Source organism: Bos indicus x Bos taurus, chromosome 11 (genome assembly GCF_003369695.1).
Source record: "Bos indicus x Bos taurus breed Angus x Brahman F1 hybrid chromosome 11, Bos_hybrid_MaternalHap_v2.0, whole genome shotgun sequence".
NCBI classification, from domain to species: Eukaryota; Metazoa; Chordata; class Mammalia; order Artiodactyla; family Bovidae; genus Bos; species Bos indicus x Bos taurus.
This window is the reverse complement of record NC_040086.1, coordinates 49593148-49609920: the sequence shown is the minus strand read 5'-3', so window position 1 is coordinate 49609920 and position 16773 is coordinate 49593148. Positions and strand designations below refer to the sequence as shown.

The 16773-nt window shown below is 41.1% G+C and overlaps 1 protein-coding gene across 1 annotated transcript in view; it reads left to right on the top strand.

The window, feature by feature from the left end:
* KCMF1 (potassium channel modulatory factor 1) overlaps nucleotides 1-16773 on the top strand; it is a 79039-nt gene that overhangs the window by 57412 nt on the left and 4854 nt on the right. Inside the window, exons 4-6 of the mRNA XM_027555564.1 lie at nucleotides 9560-9661; nucleotides 12922-13096; nucleotides 15084-15366. Coding sequence (XP_027411365.1) covers nucleotides 9560-9661; nucleotides 12922-13096; nucleotides 15084-15366 — 560 coding nt within the window. The remainder of the gene's footprint in view (nucleotides 1-9559; nucleotides 9662-12921; nucleotides 13097-15083; nucleotides 15367-16773) is intronic.

Genomic DNA, 16773 nt, shown 5'->3' with positions numbered 1-16773 from the left:
TTATGGCAAAAGCAAAGAGGAACTGAAGAGCCTCTTGATGAAAGTGAAAGAGGAGAGTGAAAAGGCTGGCTTAAAACTCGACATTCAAAAACGAACATTCAAAAACGAAGATCATGGCATCTGGTCCCATCACTTCATGGCAAATAAATGGGCAAATAGTGGAAACAGTGTCAGACTATTTTCTTGGGTTCCAAAATCACTGCAGATGGTGACTGTAGCCATGAAATTAAAAGATACTTGCTCCTTGGAAGAAAAGCTATGGTCAACCTAGACAGCATATTAAAAAGCAGAGACATTACTTTGCCAACAAAGGTCGATCTAGTCAAGACTGTGGTTTTTCCAGTAGTCATGTATGGAGGTAAAGGTTGGACCATAAAGAAGACTGAACGTCGAAGAATTGATGCTTTTGGACTGTGGAGGAGACTCTTGAGAGTCCCTTGGACTGCAAGGAGATCAAACCAGTTAATCCTAAAGGAAATCAACCCTGAATATTCATTGAAAGGACTGATGCTGAAGCTGAAAATCCAATACTTTGGCCACCTGATGTGAAGAACTGACTCATTAGAAAAGACCAGGATGTTGGGAAAGATTGAAGGCGGGAGGAGAAGGGGACGACAGAGGACCAGATGGTTGGATGGAATCACTGACTCAATGGACATGAGTTTGAGCAAGCTCCAGGAGATGGTGAAGGACTGGAAGCCTGATGTGCTGCCATCCATGGGTCGCAGAGTCAGACACAACTGAGTGACTGAACAACAACAAACGGTGATATAGCCATTGGTTTCCCAGTAGATTTTTGAGTTGATATTGATAGCAGGGAAGGAAATGATAGGAGGTGCGTTGGGGATTCTAGGTTGTTCGAGGATAATTCTATTTATATGGGTGTCATGGTATTTTAAAAGATGTTTCTATGAGAAATTAGTTCCTTTAGGTGATGTGAAAACCAGAAGGGCAGTCTTTTAAAATATTGTGAGAATCAGATGATGATAGCTTTTCCAAGAAAGTGTTGTGCCTAGTATTTCAGAATATGTGGTTACTGTGGGTAGGTTTTTTTTGCTCTGTACCTTCCTCTGTGTTGAAATAAACTCCCATAGGGGATATGAGTAGGCTGTTTGCAGAATGGGAGAAGCACCCAGTATGAAGGGGAGTGCTGGGAAGAGAGCAGTGCACGTAGAGACATTAGTTTTGAGTTTTTTTCCTTTGGCCACTGATTTGATTTCTTCTTTGTCCTGTGAAACCCTGGTTTGTCTAGTTCAGTGTCCAGACAGCTAACTTCAAGGTAGTGCCTAGTAATGGAGCTTCTTTTCGGAAAGCATGCATAAAAATGTGTAGAAAGTGTGGTATAATTAAAGATGGGAGCCCCCTGACAGCTGTTGGCAAATTGTAAGGTAACTTGGAAGTTTCTTAAGCCCTTTTCCACTTTGTCTCTTCTTCTCCTGGTACCCCTTCTTTTCCCATTGTGCTCCTCAGGTTAAAAAAAAAAGAAAACTGGTTAAGAAAATTACTTTAAGATGCCAATCTTGGTATTCACAGCTGAGGTGGTTTTTTTCCAGGAAATCCTACCAGACTCAGCCTTATTGACATCATTAAGCTCTGGAGAAGAGGAGCCCACAGAGCTTCTGTCATTGTCAGACTCTAGTTTAAACTCATTATAAGCAGTATAATCCCTAACTAACTTAGGTAGAGTCATTTGTGAGTTTTCACTAAAATTGTCTCTGGCTTTGGGTGCAGCCTTCCCTGTACCTGTCCCCCTGTGGCTCGAAGGTACTTTCCAACACCACTTAACAACACAAGATGCCTCTTTCCTTTTCTTTCTCTAAGCCTGCAGGTGAAGGATGGATGAAAACAGTAAAGCTTTGTGTTGTTCAGTTGCTAAGTCATGTCCGACTCTGCGACCCCGTGGACTGTAGCCCATCAGGTTCCTCTCTCCAGGAATTTTCGAGGCAAGAGTACCTGAGTGGGTTGCCATTTCCTTCTCCAGGGATCTTCCCAACCCAGGGATCAAACTCAAGTCTCCTGTATAGGCAGGTGAATTCTTTATCACTGACACCGAGGAAGCAACAGTCAAGCTTACATTGGGGTTTTTTTTCTCTAAGTGTTCATGGGCATAATTGCTCACATTCAGGGTGACCTGTGAACAGGATAAAGAAATGGGACTGCTCTGACCACTTTGGAATTATTTTTCATTATGGCTAAATTGATGTTTTTTCAAGTTTTATGAGTTCCCAACACATCAGTATACACATTGGATTTAAATTTATGTCAGGAAACATGTTTGAAACCAAAACTTTAATTATTTAGTACTTTTAAACCATAGATAAAAATGTAAAGGAAAACAGGAATTTTTATGTTTAACAACAACTCCCTAACATTCTAAATGCTGCTCTTTGGAAGCAGGCAACAGTCCCAACCCAAGCATTAAAATGGGAAAATAGAACTGAGGAGAAAAATAAATTCAGTACGAAGTAGCTCATACTTAATTATGAGTTAATTTGAGTGTTCCAGTGCAACAATAGGAAGTGAGATTATGATTGAGTTAAACAGTGTGCTCCCTCAGCTCTTGAAAGACCCTGTATCTGTGTTGGACAGATGGCTAAGGTGCATGTAGCTACAAGCTAGATGCTTCTAGAGAAGGGCCCAGAGGGTTATTGCCCATGTAGCACAGATTTTCTACTTTTTGAATCTTCTCAAAGCAAAACTTCACCCTTCGGTCTTATTTTCATTATATATGCAGGTTTGATCAGATAAACTACTTTTAAGTTGGCAAGAAAGCCAAAACCCTGGAGTTATCAGTTAGCCTTAGCAGTTGTTAACTCAGTAGAATGTCAATTCTGGCTTTTTGTATGAGGATTAAAATGTAATGCATGTAAGGGGTTTTGTGTGTCATGGTTTTAAATTCTAACAGCTTCTCCAGGATCATCACTTTTCAGTAAAAGAAACTTTGTTAAAAACACCCCCACTGACTTCCCTGGTGGTCCAGTGGTTAAGACTCTGTGCTCCCAGTGAGGGAACCAGAGTTCAATTCCTGGTTGGGAAACTAAATCCCACATGTATCAGTGAAGATCCTGCACAGAACAGTGAAGATCCTGCACAATCAAATAAATAAAAACAAAACCAGAAACACCCCCATTGTACTGCAGATGACCAGAAAATCTGCTTTACAGAATAAGCCTAGGTTATTTCTAGAGGTGAATTTAAGAGCCCCTTAAAAAGGAAGACACGAATTGTGTCCCAGACGTGCTGCTCAACTGCTTAGTCGTGTCTGACTCTTTGCGATCCCATGGGCTGTAGCCTGCCAGGCTCCTGTGTCCATGGGGATTCTCCAGGCAAAAATACTGGAGTGGATTGTCATGCTCTTCTCCAGGGGATCTTCCCAGCCCAGGGATCAAACCTCTGTCTCTTATATCTCCTGCATTGGCAGATGAATTCTTTACCACTATCACCACCTGGGAAGCCCCAGACATAAATTGTACCTAAATATTTACTCAGTAAATACATAAGTAGTTAATCCATGTAGCAAAACTATACAGTATAACAAATATAACCTGTCAGAACTTCAACTTTACCTGCTTATCTGGACTTGACAGCATAAGTCCTTTAACTTAATGGAAATTAGGACCCAGTTGAAAAGAGCAGCACAGAAAGAAGTGTGCTTATTGCACTTCAAGAGTTGCCCCTATCTTAAATGACACACATAAGGCTTTACTTAAATGTTTTATTTGAATTTATGACATTTTTTGTTTAAAAAATGGAAGACCCACACCAACTTTTAAAAGAGGCTGTTTTTGTAAATGTCCTTTAGACACCTGGTTTGGAACTGAGAGCATGATAAGCATATAAGTTGGCAGAACACATCAAGTGGTGAACTTTGTTTTTTGTTTTTTTCATGAAGTGAACTTTGATTTCAAAGCTAGCTTGGGAAGGCCTAAGTAACCTTATGCTAGAAAGTTAGTGTAGTATTAACACAGGAGAATTATGTGTTCTTCTTGTCTGATTACTGGAAGGAAAAAGCACATTCACATAAAGAAGAAATAAGCAGAGCTTTTCTGCAGACAGTAGAGTTATGGCAACAGACAGCTTCTTCACTGCACTTTGATTTTGCTTTAGAACTTGTCAATCCTCAGGGACAAGGGTATTGTGATCTTTTCAACCATGATTAACTTCATAAGTTGACTCACAGCTGTAGTAAAGGAATGAAGAATGGAAAAGGAGTTGACAGGGAAACGTGGAGTAGGGGCTGCAGAGGGCCTTGTGTAAGAAAAAGTGGGGGTGCCTGAGCAAAAATTAACTGAGTTGTTAGCTCTAATTGAGGAAACCGATAGAACACAGTATTTACTCCACTTCTTTGCCCCCAGACGGATAATGTTAGAAGAAAGGCTGTTCTAGGTCATGCCTGGGTCGGTTATTAAGGACAGCTTGGACAGGGAAGCATTTGTTGGTCTTACTCAAGACCCTGTATGTCCTTGTATGTTCTCAGTGTGTCTCTCCAAGCATTAACCAGGAACATTGCTTCTAATACGTCATGTGAAGTAACGCTTTTTGAAGTCATCAGATTCTGGGAATATAAAGCATGATGGCTGTCAGCATGAAAGTGAAAATGAAGTTGCTCAGTCGTGTCTGATTCTTTGCAACTCCATGCATTGCAGCCTAAGCGGCTCCTCTGTCCAAGGGATTTTCCAGGCGAGAATATTGGAGTGGGTTGTCATTTCCTTCTCCAGGAGATCTTCCTGACCCAGGGATCAAACCCGGGTCTCCTGCATTGTAGGCAGACGCTTTACCGTCTGAGCCACCAGGGAAGTCTGTCAGCGTAGTAAACTTAAAACAGGACCTCTACCCACATGCACCTTACGGCATGTCTAAAAAGCAAACTGGCTTTTCTGACACAACTGGAGAAAAATGCCAAAAGGAGTCAGGATTTTGTGAATTGAGGTAGCCCTTGAGAATGGGTGTTATTTCAAAAAGTGGACAGAATGGGAAGGAATGGCATTACTCGGAGGGAAGAGGCATGAACCAGGATTCAGTGATAGAAAGAACATGGTAGGTGGAGAGGATAGAAAGTCATCGATTGTTGTGGACTGGGGTGGGAAACAAAATCAAATGCGCCAAATGGGGCCAGATAGTGGAGAACCTTTAAAACCAGAGTGTTTGTCCACCTGGTCTGGTGGACAGTGAGTAGGAGTGCTTGCCCCAGTACCCAGGAATGGCCTTTTTCCATCCTCAGGCCATCTCAGCTCTCAGTTGGGAAGGGAAGGGTAGTAGGCTTTGAGTGATTCTGTAGTTCTTTTGAAACATGATGAACTTAAACATAATGATTATATAGATGAGCATGAATCCAGAAAGGGTAGAATTTACCTCGAAGCGTTTGCTCCCTGTTACAGGAGCATAGTCATCAGAGAAATGATGCCTCAGACATCCAGTGTCATCAGAAAGTAATAGTAGAAGATGAGGTAGGGAAATCACAGCCTTTGAACCTGTATTCTCAAAAGGGAAATGTTTCTCATGGATCTAAAATTAGAACAGACAAAGAAATCAAGCTTTTGATCCAGAAACCTAGTCAAGAAGTGCTGATTGCCAAGGTGGTTATTTCACTTAAGGCATTTGCTGTTGAGAAGAAGGATGGTGTCCCAGGATCTGAGATGAAGGGCAGAGTCAAGGGGTCTGGGAAGATGGTGCATCAAAGTGGATCGTCCTGCTGGTGAAGAAGCAACCTGGCTCCTCAGCAGGTGCTGAGTGATTTAGTGAAAGACCAATTTCTCTAATGCTGCAGTCTAGGTTCCAGGTTTTATGCTGGATCATAAGCAGTTTTTTTTAATGCATTTTTCTGTAGCAGGAAACAAAACCGGCAAAAAAACATATTGTGAAGTCTATCCAAAAAAGGGGAGGGAGAGAGGAAGAGAACTCACCACATCTTAGGAACTTAACTCTTCCTCTCTTGTTTTAAAGCACTGAACAGAGCCAGACAGAGAACACCATCTGGAGGGGGTGTTCCAATTCAAGAAAGAGGCTGGGGGAAATCCAAACTTGATTTAGACTGGTTGCTAATTGTAGTGGGGGCTGGCTTAAAAGCAAGCTGATTTTATATTTTTTTTATGCACATAACCTGTCATAGGGAAAAAGGTTTTGTAAGTTCAGTAGTGACTTATAGCATTTTACCTAATGACTTCAGGAGGTGTGTTCTAGACACTGGTCACACAGGTGACCACCCATATTAAGGATCTGCACTGACTGGTTGCTCGCTGGCCATCATGCACTGGGACCATATGGAAAAATGGAAACTCTGTTACGTTTTTGGCTGGAGTCTTACCTCAGCACATTGGTAAAGGCTCCCACAGGTGCTGCAGATAAAAAGCAGGACTGATAGTGACTCTCAGTGGCAGGATGAAGCAGAGGGGAAATACTCGAGGGAAAGCAAAGACTGAGAATATCAAGGACATCTGTGAATAAGGAGGTGGGCGGGTAGCAGGGGACAACATTTGGTGTTTCACACAACAGGGTAAAGTATTATTTTGCAATACCATTGTATATTTAAGCAGTGTTTACCAAGCTTTCTAACTATAAACTAACTGGGATCCTTCTCAAAATACAGATTCTCAAACCTAGAATCACTTTCTAGGCAGGGGTCTAGGAAACTCTATTTTTAACAAATGCTCCAGGTGAATGATATCCTTAGCCAAGTTTAGGAAACACTTAGGCCAATTCAGTCAGCCTTAATGTCAGCAAATTGTTGTGATTTTTAAAAATTGTATTTTATTAAAGTATAGTTGATTTACAGTGTTAATTGTCATAATTTTCAGTTAATGTAAATTAATGGACTTTTCTTGTCCTAATGATAGGTACTTTTGTATCATGTGGCAGTAGAAATATGATAAATATCAGCGTTGACAGACTCATAATTTTAGGGTCAGTAGTTTATCTTTTGTGTGAATTTTGCCTGTCTTGTAAAAAATATTAGGTGCTGTCTTGGGGAAGTAAAGATGCACTCAGAGATATGCTGCATTCGTGCCCCTGGGTGCACTGTGGCATCTGCCTCTTTCCATTCTCACCTCATCTCTGTTCCTCCTGCCCCACTTCACTCTTGTTTTTCCCTCTTCCTCTTGTTCCCTGCATTGTCTCAGAAAGTACAACCTTGAGTTACCAAAGTTTTTCTCCTGAAACATGAGTTCACTTGCTCAGCATAAAATCTAAAAACTTGCAAGGTGGCCTCTGGTCCCATCAACACTTCATTTTCCTTTCCAGGTCCTCATTTGAGTTAACTTCGTGTGACCCAGGGGTGGCACCATGTTCCATTTGGTTCTCATCTAGTCTCCTGATTCTCCTGTGCCAGCTGCCGAGCTAGGTGGCCCTTCCACCCCAGTGCTTCTTTACCCCAGATTACTAGGAAGTATTTGTTTCTGTTTTATTGCTCTCTAGATGGAGCGGTCTGTATACCTTCATCCTGCCTTACCCCTATAGTAAAATCTAAAAGATTCGAAGTCACAGAACTGAAATTCACAGACAGTAGTATATAGAAGGATCTTGATTTTTCTTTATGTTTTACATCTCTAACTCAAGGGTGCTTTTCTAGTTTGCAGGAGATTATCAGTCTTACTAGGACATTCCTAGTATGTTTGGTATCTGTGCTTCCCTATTCTGTCTTCCTTCCAGGAATGCATGTTCTCAAGGAGACTTTTCTCAGCTCAGTCCATTTACTTTCATCATCAGAGGACTGCAACTTCTGTAGCTGTCTTCTTTGTGCAGTTCAGGTTATGCGTAGATTTTATCCAAAGACCAATCTAAAGGGAAGTACCTTAGAAGGAAGATGCCTTCCTTTGTTTTCTGTTTGGATAAAAATCTTATACTTGCAACTGGAGATTGTTTTTGCTTGTCTAAACCATGTCGATCTTTTTGCTTTTAACAAATCTGGTCACAGTTCCCACAAAGAAAGAAATCACACTGTCCTGCATTTCTCAGAGTTTACAATCTATAGACAAGGCAGAAACATGTGAAAAGTAAAATAAGTATATCAGACTCTACCCCACAGTGTCACACAGCACAGGAAGCTACACAGTAAAAACCAACTTTCTGGTAAGGAGAGAGTTGATTATCTATAAACATAAACAGATCCAGTTGCTTTTCTCTCTGACACAGAAAAAACGACCATCTTTCTGGCATCTTCTGGAAAAAGCATAAGCGTGTCTGTCTGCTTCTTTCTCTCCTTTGCCTCAGAGGTACATCCCATCGTGACCTCTCTTGTTCTTTTGCACACGTCCGTGCTTCAGTGTTTTTTTCTTGAGCATCTTTAAGTCTTCTTGAGGCTGTTTCTCAGAGTCCTGAGGCAGATCATCAGGACAGCTGACTGTTTGCACTTTAGGAGGAACTGGATCACAGTGGTCTCCAGGACTTCCGATTTCTAGTCATTAGAGACAGGGATTTGTGTTCACTCAGGCTCTAGGAATCAGACTAGTTTGTCTTCCCCCATATCCTACTACTGTCTTTTCAGGTCTCACCTTTCTCCTGCCATCTCCTCTCCTTTGCCTCTGTAAGCAGTGAGCCTACAGTAAGGTCAGTCAGGTGCCTGGTTTTACTCCCAGTGAAAGTACTTAGGCATATGACATATACAATGGCAAGGTTGAATCTTGTATCCTGCCCTCAGCTCCCCTGTCCCTAGAGGGGCACAGGCCAAAACCTTCCACCGTCCAGGTCCTGGGGCTCCCTTTGGTTGTGCTTCTTAGCTCAGACCTTCCTTCTTGGCTCTGTTCTTTGAGATTGAAGTTCATACTTCAGGGCTTGGCTTCCACTTTTAGGCCATCATCTGTCCAGTTGGATTTCTGAAAAAGTAAGGGCTTCAACCCTGAAAGTTCCACATTCTTTCTGTCCTTTCCTTCTGCCTCCTATTTCACCATCTCTGTTGAAACTGCTGTTTCAGAAACTACACTCCCAACCTCTCAAGCCTCCTCTGCTCTGACCACAAGCTTTTGTCCTGCCTCCCATCCCTCTGGGAAATAAAGTTCTAAAAATTATCTTTACCCCCTTTCCCATCTTAGAAGTCCCATTCAGAATTAATAGAGCATATTTGCATATTATCAGTTGTCATTGTCTGTCTTACTGTACCTCATTCAGAGTGTTTAAGTTTGTGCAGTTGCATTTTTAATAAGAGCTGTGCTGTCTTGTTTGGTGATTATCCCTCGAGTCTAGGTTACTTTAGGGAAGATTATGTCTCAGCGTTTACCAGTCAGTTGGGACTTAGACATGAACGTGCACTAAATGGCACACTGAAAAACTTTTTTATGGAAAATAGTTTGCTAGACCATGCAGACGAATTTGCCAGAGCTCCAATTTGACCTGTGTGTTTAGAATTGTCTGTCTGACCCCGACAAATGGTCTGCTTCAGTGGAAAGTCACCACATTCAGGCCTGTGGCTCTTGTTCAGCCTCCACGCTGTACACTAGTTCAGGATCTGCTGTATTTTTGCCTGGTTAAAACCTGGTCAGGGTAAAAATTACAATAAAATATTCATCCAGAAAGATACCTGATCAATGTTTATCGATAAGTAAATCTGCTTTCTCTGCTTTCATTTCAGATTTGTCCAATATGTGCAGCGTTACCTGGAGGCGATCCTAATCATGTCACGGATGACTTTGCAGCTCATCTTACACTTGAACACAGAGCCCCTAGAGATTTAATATCCTTTTGAGATGCAACAAGGGAAAAAGTTGTTTGCAACATTTGTCATTGTGATGACTTTTAAGGGCAGTATTCCCAGGGACAAAACTAACCTCCAAATTATCTTAGTTGATTTGACATTTTCCTAAAAGTGATACGGCGTTGAGGTGCGATTTCTTACTTCTCTTTTTCCACGCTGTGACCATTACATGAAAAGTGGTCAGTAAGTGAAATGCACTTGCTCATTATCTTCAGTTCTTTGCCATCAGGTTTATTATTTTTTTAAGACAATTTGACCAGGTTACAAGTCTTCAGGAGGGTGTTTTCATACAAAAGTGGAAAATGCTAATCCAAATTAAAATCTAGTTAGTTCATTAACTGTGTGGATGATACACTTGCTCGCCATCTGTATTCTCTGTTGCCATAGTCTCTTATAGGCTGGGTGGTGGGCAGGTGTGCCCCGTGGGGCTTCCTGCCCATCTGAGTAGGGCAGCATAAGGTCAGATCCAGTTCTAAATTTCTTTCCCGCTTTGATTTCTGCTTCTCCTCCCAAGCCAGTCTCATGATGGTTCCTGACAGTATTCTCTATACTCTGCAAGAGATTACTGGCCCACCAGAGTACATTTATTTGTAGACTCAGTGCTTCTGGTTTCAAGTTATGAATTGTCTTTCTAAAATTATCACCTATTAGGGCTGTGTGCTCTTGGGAAGGTTTTAGTGTTCATTGCAGTCTAAAGCAATCAAGAGCTAATCACAGCCTTTCTTTCTGCCAGACTCCATTCTGATACCTTTGCTTGCCTCCTGGCAATCATAAGACAACCTTAGACTTGGTGTTCCTGTCCTTCAGCTCTCAGCCCTTGATCACAGAACATAATTTTCTTATTAGAAATTTGACCCTTTAGAGTTTGGGGGAAGATAAGTGGAAACTAATGGAAAGCTTCCCTGGTGGCTCAGACAGTAAAGAATCTGCCTGCAATGCAGGAGACCGGGGTTCCATCCCTGGATCAGGAAGATCCCTTGGAGGAGGGAAATGGCAGCCCACTCCAGTATTCTTGCCTGGAGAATCTCAACAGAGGAGCCTGGCAGGCTGCAGTCCATGAGGTGGTAGAGAATTGGACATGACTGAGTGACTAACACTTTCACTTTCAAGTGGAAACTAATGGAAAGATAAAGCTATGGAACCTTCCTGAGAAATGAGAAGATCAGCCTGGTCTGAGCCAGTCTGGGGCAAGTACTGAATGAACAGAGGAGCCCACTCTTCCTCTCTGCTAAGTGCAGGGGACACTGAAAGCAAAATGAAGAAAGCAGTGCTTACATGAAAATCCAAATGGGCCAAGAATACTTTTAGCCTGTTAGTTACTTCGCATTTTGTATAAAAGAATTCTATAACAATACCCAAAAGAGTTACAACTTGATCTATTCTTCACTCCATCTTCGTGGAGTAGCTAGGCAAAAAATTTTAAAAAACCATGCCATTATCCTGCACTTCTCCAGCAGGTTCAAGGACCTCTAGTGAAATCAGCATTCATTCAGTAGAATGTCCCATGTCATCCACAACCATCTTTTGTAGATGTGTATGAGTCTTTCATTACCAAGAAAAAATAAATTATGTAAAAATGAGAATAAGAGAAGTCAAATGCTGCATTTTAGATTACTAGCAACTATTATTTTTAAATTCTAGAAAGTAAAATGTTGGCATAGCAGTTTTCCTGGAAATACAACTAATTTGTCAAGTTCTTCAAGTGCCACTATGTGATAATTTTGTTTGACATGAGAGAGTGACTTGTTTCTAAGCCTCTTTGTAACCAGGCTTTTTTTTTTTTTTCCCCACTTTGGTAGAACTCTTCCTAAAGTGTACTTTTTATTTTTTTTAATTCTTTATTTATTTGGCAGGACTTCCCTGATATTGGAAAAGAATCTGCCTGCAATACAGGAGACTCCGGTTGTGTTGGGCTCAGTAGTTGCAGTGTGGGCTTAGTTGTCCTGAGGCATGTGGAATCTTAGTTCCCCAACCAGATATCGAACCTGTGTCCCCTGCACTCCAAGGCAGATTCTTAACCACTGGACCACCACGGAAATCCCTAAAGTGTACTTTTTATACTTTTACAAATAAAGTGTGATGATCATAACATCACTTTCTGTAGAGCCCAAGCCTATGTCATGAATACCATGAAAGAGTGTGCATTATGGCTGCCCACCCTGTCCCCACATGACTCCTGAACTGGGAATCCAGCACAAAAGTTAGCCTGCCTTGTGTAGCTGTTCTGTTGGCTGCTTTTTTTGTTTGTGTTTGGGGAATTTTTTTTTTTAATTGGTGTGTAGTTGATTTACAATGTTGTGTTAGTTTCTGCTGAATAACAAAGTAAATCAGTTACACATATAGCCCCTCTTTTTTAGAATTCTTTTCCTATATATTGACAGCTTCAAAAGAAAATCTCTTCTGCTGTAACATGTGGCTCCCCCAGCCCCCTCTCCCTCCTCCTTGTACACTCACACTTGCCTGTGTCGAGACACAGTGTTGTCCTCACGAGTTTTGGCTGCTGTTTGCTCCTCGGGACTTTGTTCAGTTTAACTCACACACATGTGTGTAAGATGGTTTGACTTCTTGTTAAATGTGCTGTTAACTCTCTGTGTGTCCACTTAACACAAGAAATTCAAATCTGGTTTTCTGCTTGACAGCAGTATTGGAAAAACGCACACACACACACACACATTGACAGATTAAAACCGATAGCTGAAGGGAATCTTTGAGTCCTGAATTTAAATTATTTGCACTATTCCTTTCTCGTTACAGATGGTCACTGAGATTTGATTAGCCTGTATATTAGCACAGCTCTCACCAGATATAAAAGCTGATGGTTGTTATTTGTGGTTACTGTGATAAGAACGTATGTGGGTAAGGGAATAGTCCCCTTTGGGTATCTGACCAGGTGGCACCTTTCACCTTGTCAGGGGATATTAATTCTGGCCCTTGTAGTTGGAACCTAGGAAGAAACTTCTTCCCGTCTGGAGAAACTTTTTTTTCTCTTTGAAAACACACATACAATATAGACACACAGTATACACATACATTGCTTTATATTCCAGTGTTCATTTTTAGAGTTAATAGCCTTTATAGACATAGTTGTGCCATTTGTATTCCTAAATGTGCTGTTTTAAAATGCGTACAATTTGGGAAATCTGCATGCTTATCTTGCAAGGGCTCGAGTGACTTCTTTTATATATGTATTTTATTGTTACTATGAAATACCCGAGTCCTTTTCTTAACCTTGGAGTTATGATGAGTCGAGCGGTGTCCGACATGTACGTAGAATGTTTCACCCTGGCCGGGGGTTAGGAGGTCCTCGTGCGCGCAGATCAAACATGCACTTTACTAGCAGTTCTACTGGTGGACTTTCTTCTTCTCAGAGTTCATATTCTCCAAGCAATAGGGAAGCCATGGATCCTATAGCTGGTAAGTTAGTTTCACATCCTTAAAGGAAATGGCCGGGGATGGGGGGCTTCCTTTAAATTTGGGGAGTAGGATTTATATTCTCAGTCTCTCATCACCCTCCTGTATTCCTTGACAAAATTCCCTGAAATTCTACAAGTGTAAGATATGTTTAAAGTAGACCATGTAGAGAATTCCCTGGTGGTCCAGTGGTTAGGATTTGGTACTCTCACTTCTGAGGGCCCAGATTCGATCCCTGGTCAGGAAACTAAGATCCTACAAGCCACATAGCAAAAAAATAAAAATATTTTTAAAGTCGAGTAGACCACGTAAAGTAGTTCATATTATTCTGGCATTTCTTTAAGTACTTAGAGGTTTAAAATGATAAGGAATGTCTCTGTTCTATTTGTGACCTCCAATGAAACCCAAGAAAATCATAGAAGATTTCAGAGTTGAAAGACCTCCAGAATTCTGTGGTTCAACCTCCTTCATAAGCACACAGATAAGAAAACTAATTGACAAGACTAAAGAAATAAGCTCTTCTCATGGAATGAAGTCAAGTAGGAATGTTTTGTACTTGTCTTAATTTGAGAATTATATTGTTATGAAACATTTATATTCTAATAGCTTGGGAAAGTCTTACTTAAAAAAATCATTTGAACAGGTAATTTGTACCTGGATCTAATGCATGGCCCACCTGGACAACCAGCAGCAGAGCACAAAGTTTGACAGTCAAAATGTCAGAAGTTGTTGTAGCCTGAGACCCTGAAAGACATAGCCAGGCATTAAGAGTCCAGGAGCCTGTGCAAGACCAAAATGTGTGCACACAGTGGAATTTGTACCTGAAACGTGCCGAATGTAAATCTGTCACCAAAAGTAGGAACAGTGTTACTCATAGAATCTTCTTTAAATTATGAGATATTCAGTGTAAAATCTAATCCCAAATGTGCTTTGGGCATTTGGATGTACAAGAAGCCCCAGAAAAACTTGAGTTTGGGGGATTTTAAAAAACACTGCTTCATCCAAAAGGAATATATTTACCTGCTGTCTTTGGTAGCAGGCTCTAAACATTAAGTGATTTCTGGGGGCAAAATTCAAAAATGAGACATTTTCTCTATTCAGTTTTTTTCTGTCAGTGAAAATTATATTAGTGATGGACTGTATGAAAAAACGGTGTTAAGAACCTCAGAGATTAAACAACAGTGAGCAGTAAGGCAGAAACCTGCCCTGGAAATGAGTTTTAATGATGAAAAGCTTTGCCAGCCTGAGAATGTCCAAAAGGCAGCCATCAGCTCCACACAAGCCATTGGGAGAAGGCAGGTGCTGCACCTCCCTTAGCTGAGAGGCTCCCAGTGAGCACAGCCTTGTGCAAACAGGAGTCTAAATAAAACAGGCTATGCGGTTGAGAGCCAGTCAGCTTCAGCGGTCATCACTGCAGCAGTGCCCTGCGACTCAGAGAGCAGTCCCAGAAAGTTCAAGAGAAAGAAGGCAGAGCGAGCACAGTGAGAAATGATGCCGATCTCTCCTTTGGATTTAATTCTGAGAGGCATTCAATCATTACATCAGTGTTGGAGTGCCTGCTATGTGTCAGGCACTGTTCTAAGAACCAGGAAAGCCATGAGCAGTAGACTTGATCCCTGCTTTCATGGAGGGCATATTGAGGTTTATATTATGCTTGGACCAGTGGATTTAACTCCTTAAATACTAAATACCGAGAGAAAGTATAACTAAATCAACCCATGATGCAAACAACTGAAAAACCAATTTGCTGTGTTTCACTTAGAATTATATGTGAACTAATAGTCATACGTATGTTTACATTTCCCTCATGCAACTCCCACCTCCAGAGGGCATCCTAAAAGGTAGTAAGCTCCAAGCTGAGACTGTATGTTGCCCCAGGTTACCTTCCCGTTGATGATGGCTTTGAATATTCGTCTGGTAAAAGGATGATGGTAGCATTTTGTTTTCCTCCTACTGCAGTGGACATTAATGTCTTCATTTCCTCTGACAGAGCTTTTATCTCAGTTATCGGGAGTGAGACGTTCTGCAGGAGGACAGCTGAACTCCTCTGGCCCTTCCGCTTCTCAGTTGCAACAATTGCAGATGCAGCTGCAGCTCGAACGGCAGCATGCCCAGGCGGCACGGCAACAACTGGAGACCGCACGCAACGCAACCCGGCGCACTAACACAAGCAGTGTTACCACTACAATCACGCAATCCACAGCAACAACCAACACAGCTAACACAGAAAGCAGTCAGCAAACGATCCAGAACTCCCAGTTTCTTTTAACAAGGTAGTTCATTCATTAATGTGACTTGGAGAAGTATTTTGTTAACACTGCAGTGTGAGATGACCTTTGCTCTTTTGTCCTTATGTGTGTTCTTAAAGCCTCGACCTTTGCTCAGACCTTTAAAACTCACAGAAATCTAATCAAAATCTGTATTCAGTATTGCCTCAAAAATAAGAAAAAGAATTGTTTACTTTAGATAAACTGGGCTTCCCAGGTAGCACTAATGGTGATAGCCCAGGTAAAGAATCCGTCTGCAGTGCAGGAGACCCTGGTTTGGTTCCTGGGTTGGGAAGATCCCCTGGAAAAGGAAATGGCAACCCACTCCAGTATTCTTGCATGAAGAATTCCATGGACAGAGGAGCCTGGCAGGCTTTACAGTCCGTGTGGTCGCAAAGAGTCAGACACAACTGAGCACCTTTCACTTAGATCAACTATGAATGCTGATAACCTTGTTCTAACAGTATCTCATCATCTGATGGGAATTTCCTTTCCCACATTGCCCATAAAACGTAAACACAGTATCATTACATATATGGGACATATTAGGTATAGTTACTGTCATAATTAACATTGCTTTCTTTTTATAGCCAGTTTCAGTCTGCTCTGAAATATCCCAAAGTACAAGAGAAGATTTTATAGTGTGGTGGTTTTCTTCTGAGAATTTCTGAAGAAGTGAAATTTAAATGTTTGTGGTTAGCGTATACAAAAGTAACTTTTAAAAAATGGTTTAGCACAGTGTAAAAAATACTTAGAATACACAGTTAATGGCTCTGCTGGATGGAATAGAGTTCATATTTGTTCTGAAAGCTACCATTAGCAACTGAATATGTTCCTCTGCCGAGACCTCATGGGCATTTTATGTGACTTTTAAAAATAAAAGAATTTTAGAAAGAGCAGTGATGAGTAGACACAGGGTCAGCAGATAATGAGCCTGGTTCTAATTTGGACTTTTAATGGAATAGATAGGAATATAAAGTAAAAACTGTAAAAGGAAGAAAATTAGTGGAATATAGCAGTTACCTCCAAAAAGTAATGTGACAGATATTAGAAGAAAGCATTATTTCCATGTATATTTTTTTTATCTCATGCTTTTAAACATCTCTCGTTAGTACAGTGGCACATGTGTATAGTTGTAAATAACATATTGTGGATGCAGAATAAAAAATACTTGCCAATTCCTGCAAATAGGACCCCTGTCTAGAGCCCCAGCTTTTACCAGTTTGGACCTTAGGCAAGTCACTTTACTTCTCCAGACTATAATTAAGTTCTATCTTAATATCCCTTGAGTTTTGCCTCATTTGAGTGAGAGTTGTTTCAAGGATTAAATGGGAGCACTGGTATGTGTATGCTCTAGTTCAGTGTCTGGCATATAATAAAGGCCCAATTAACAGTACTTACTATCATTTGTTA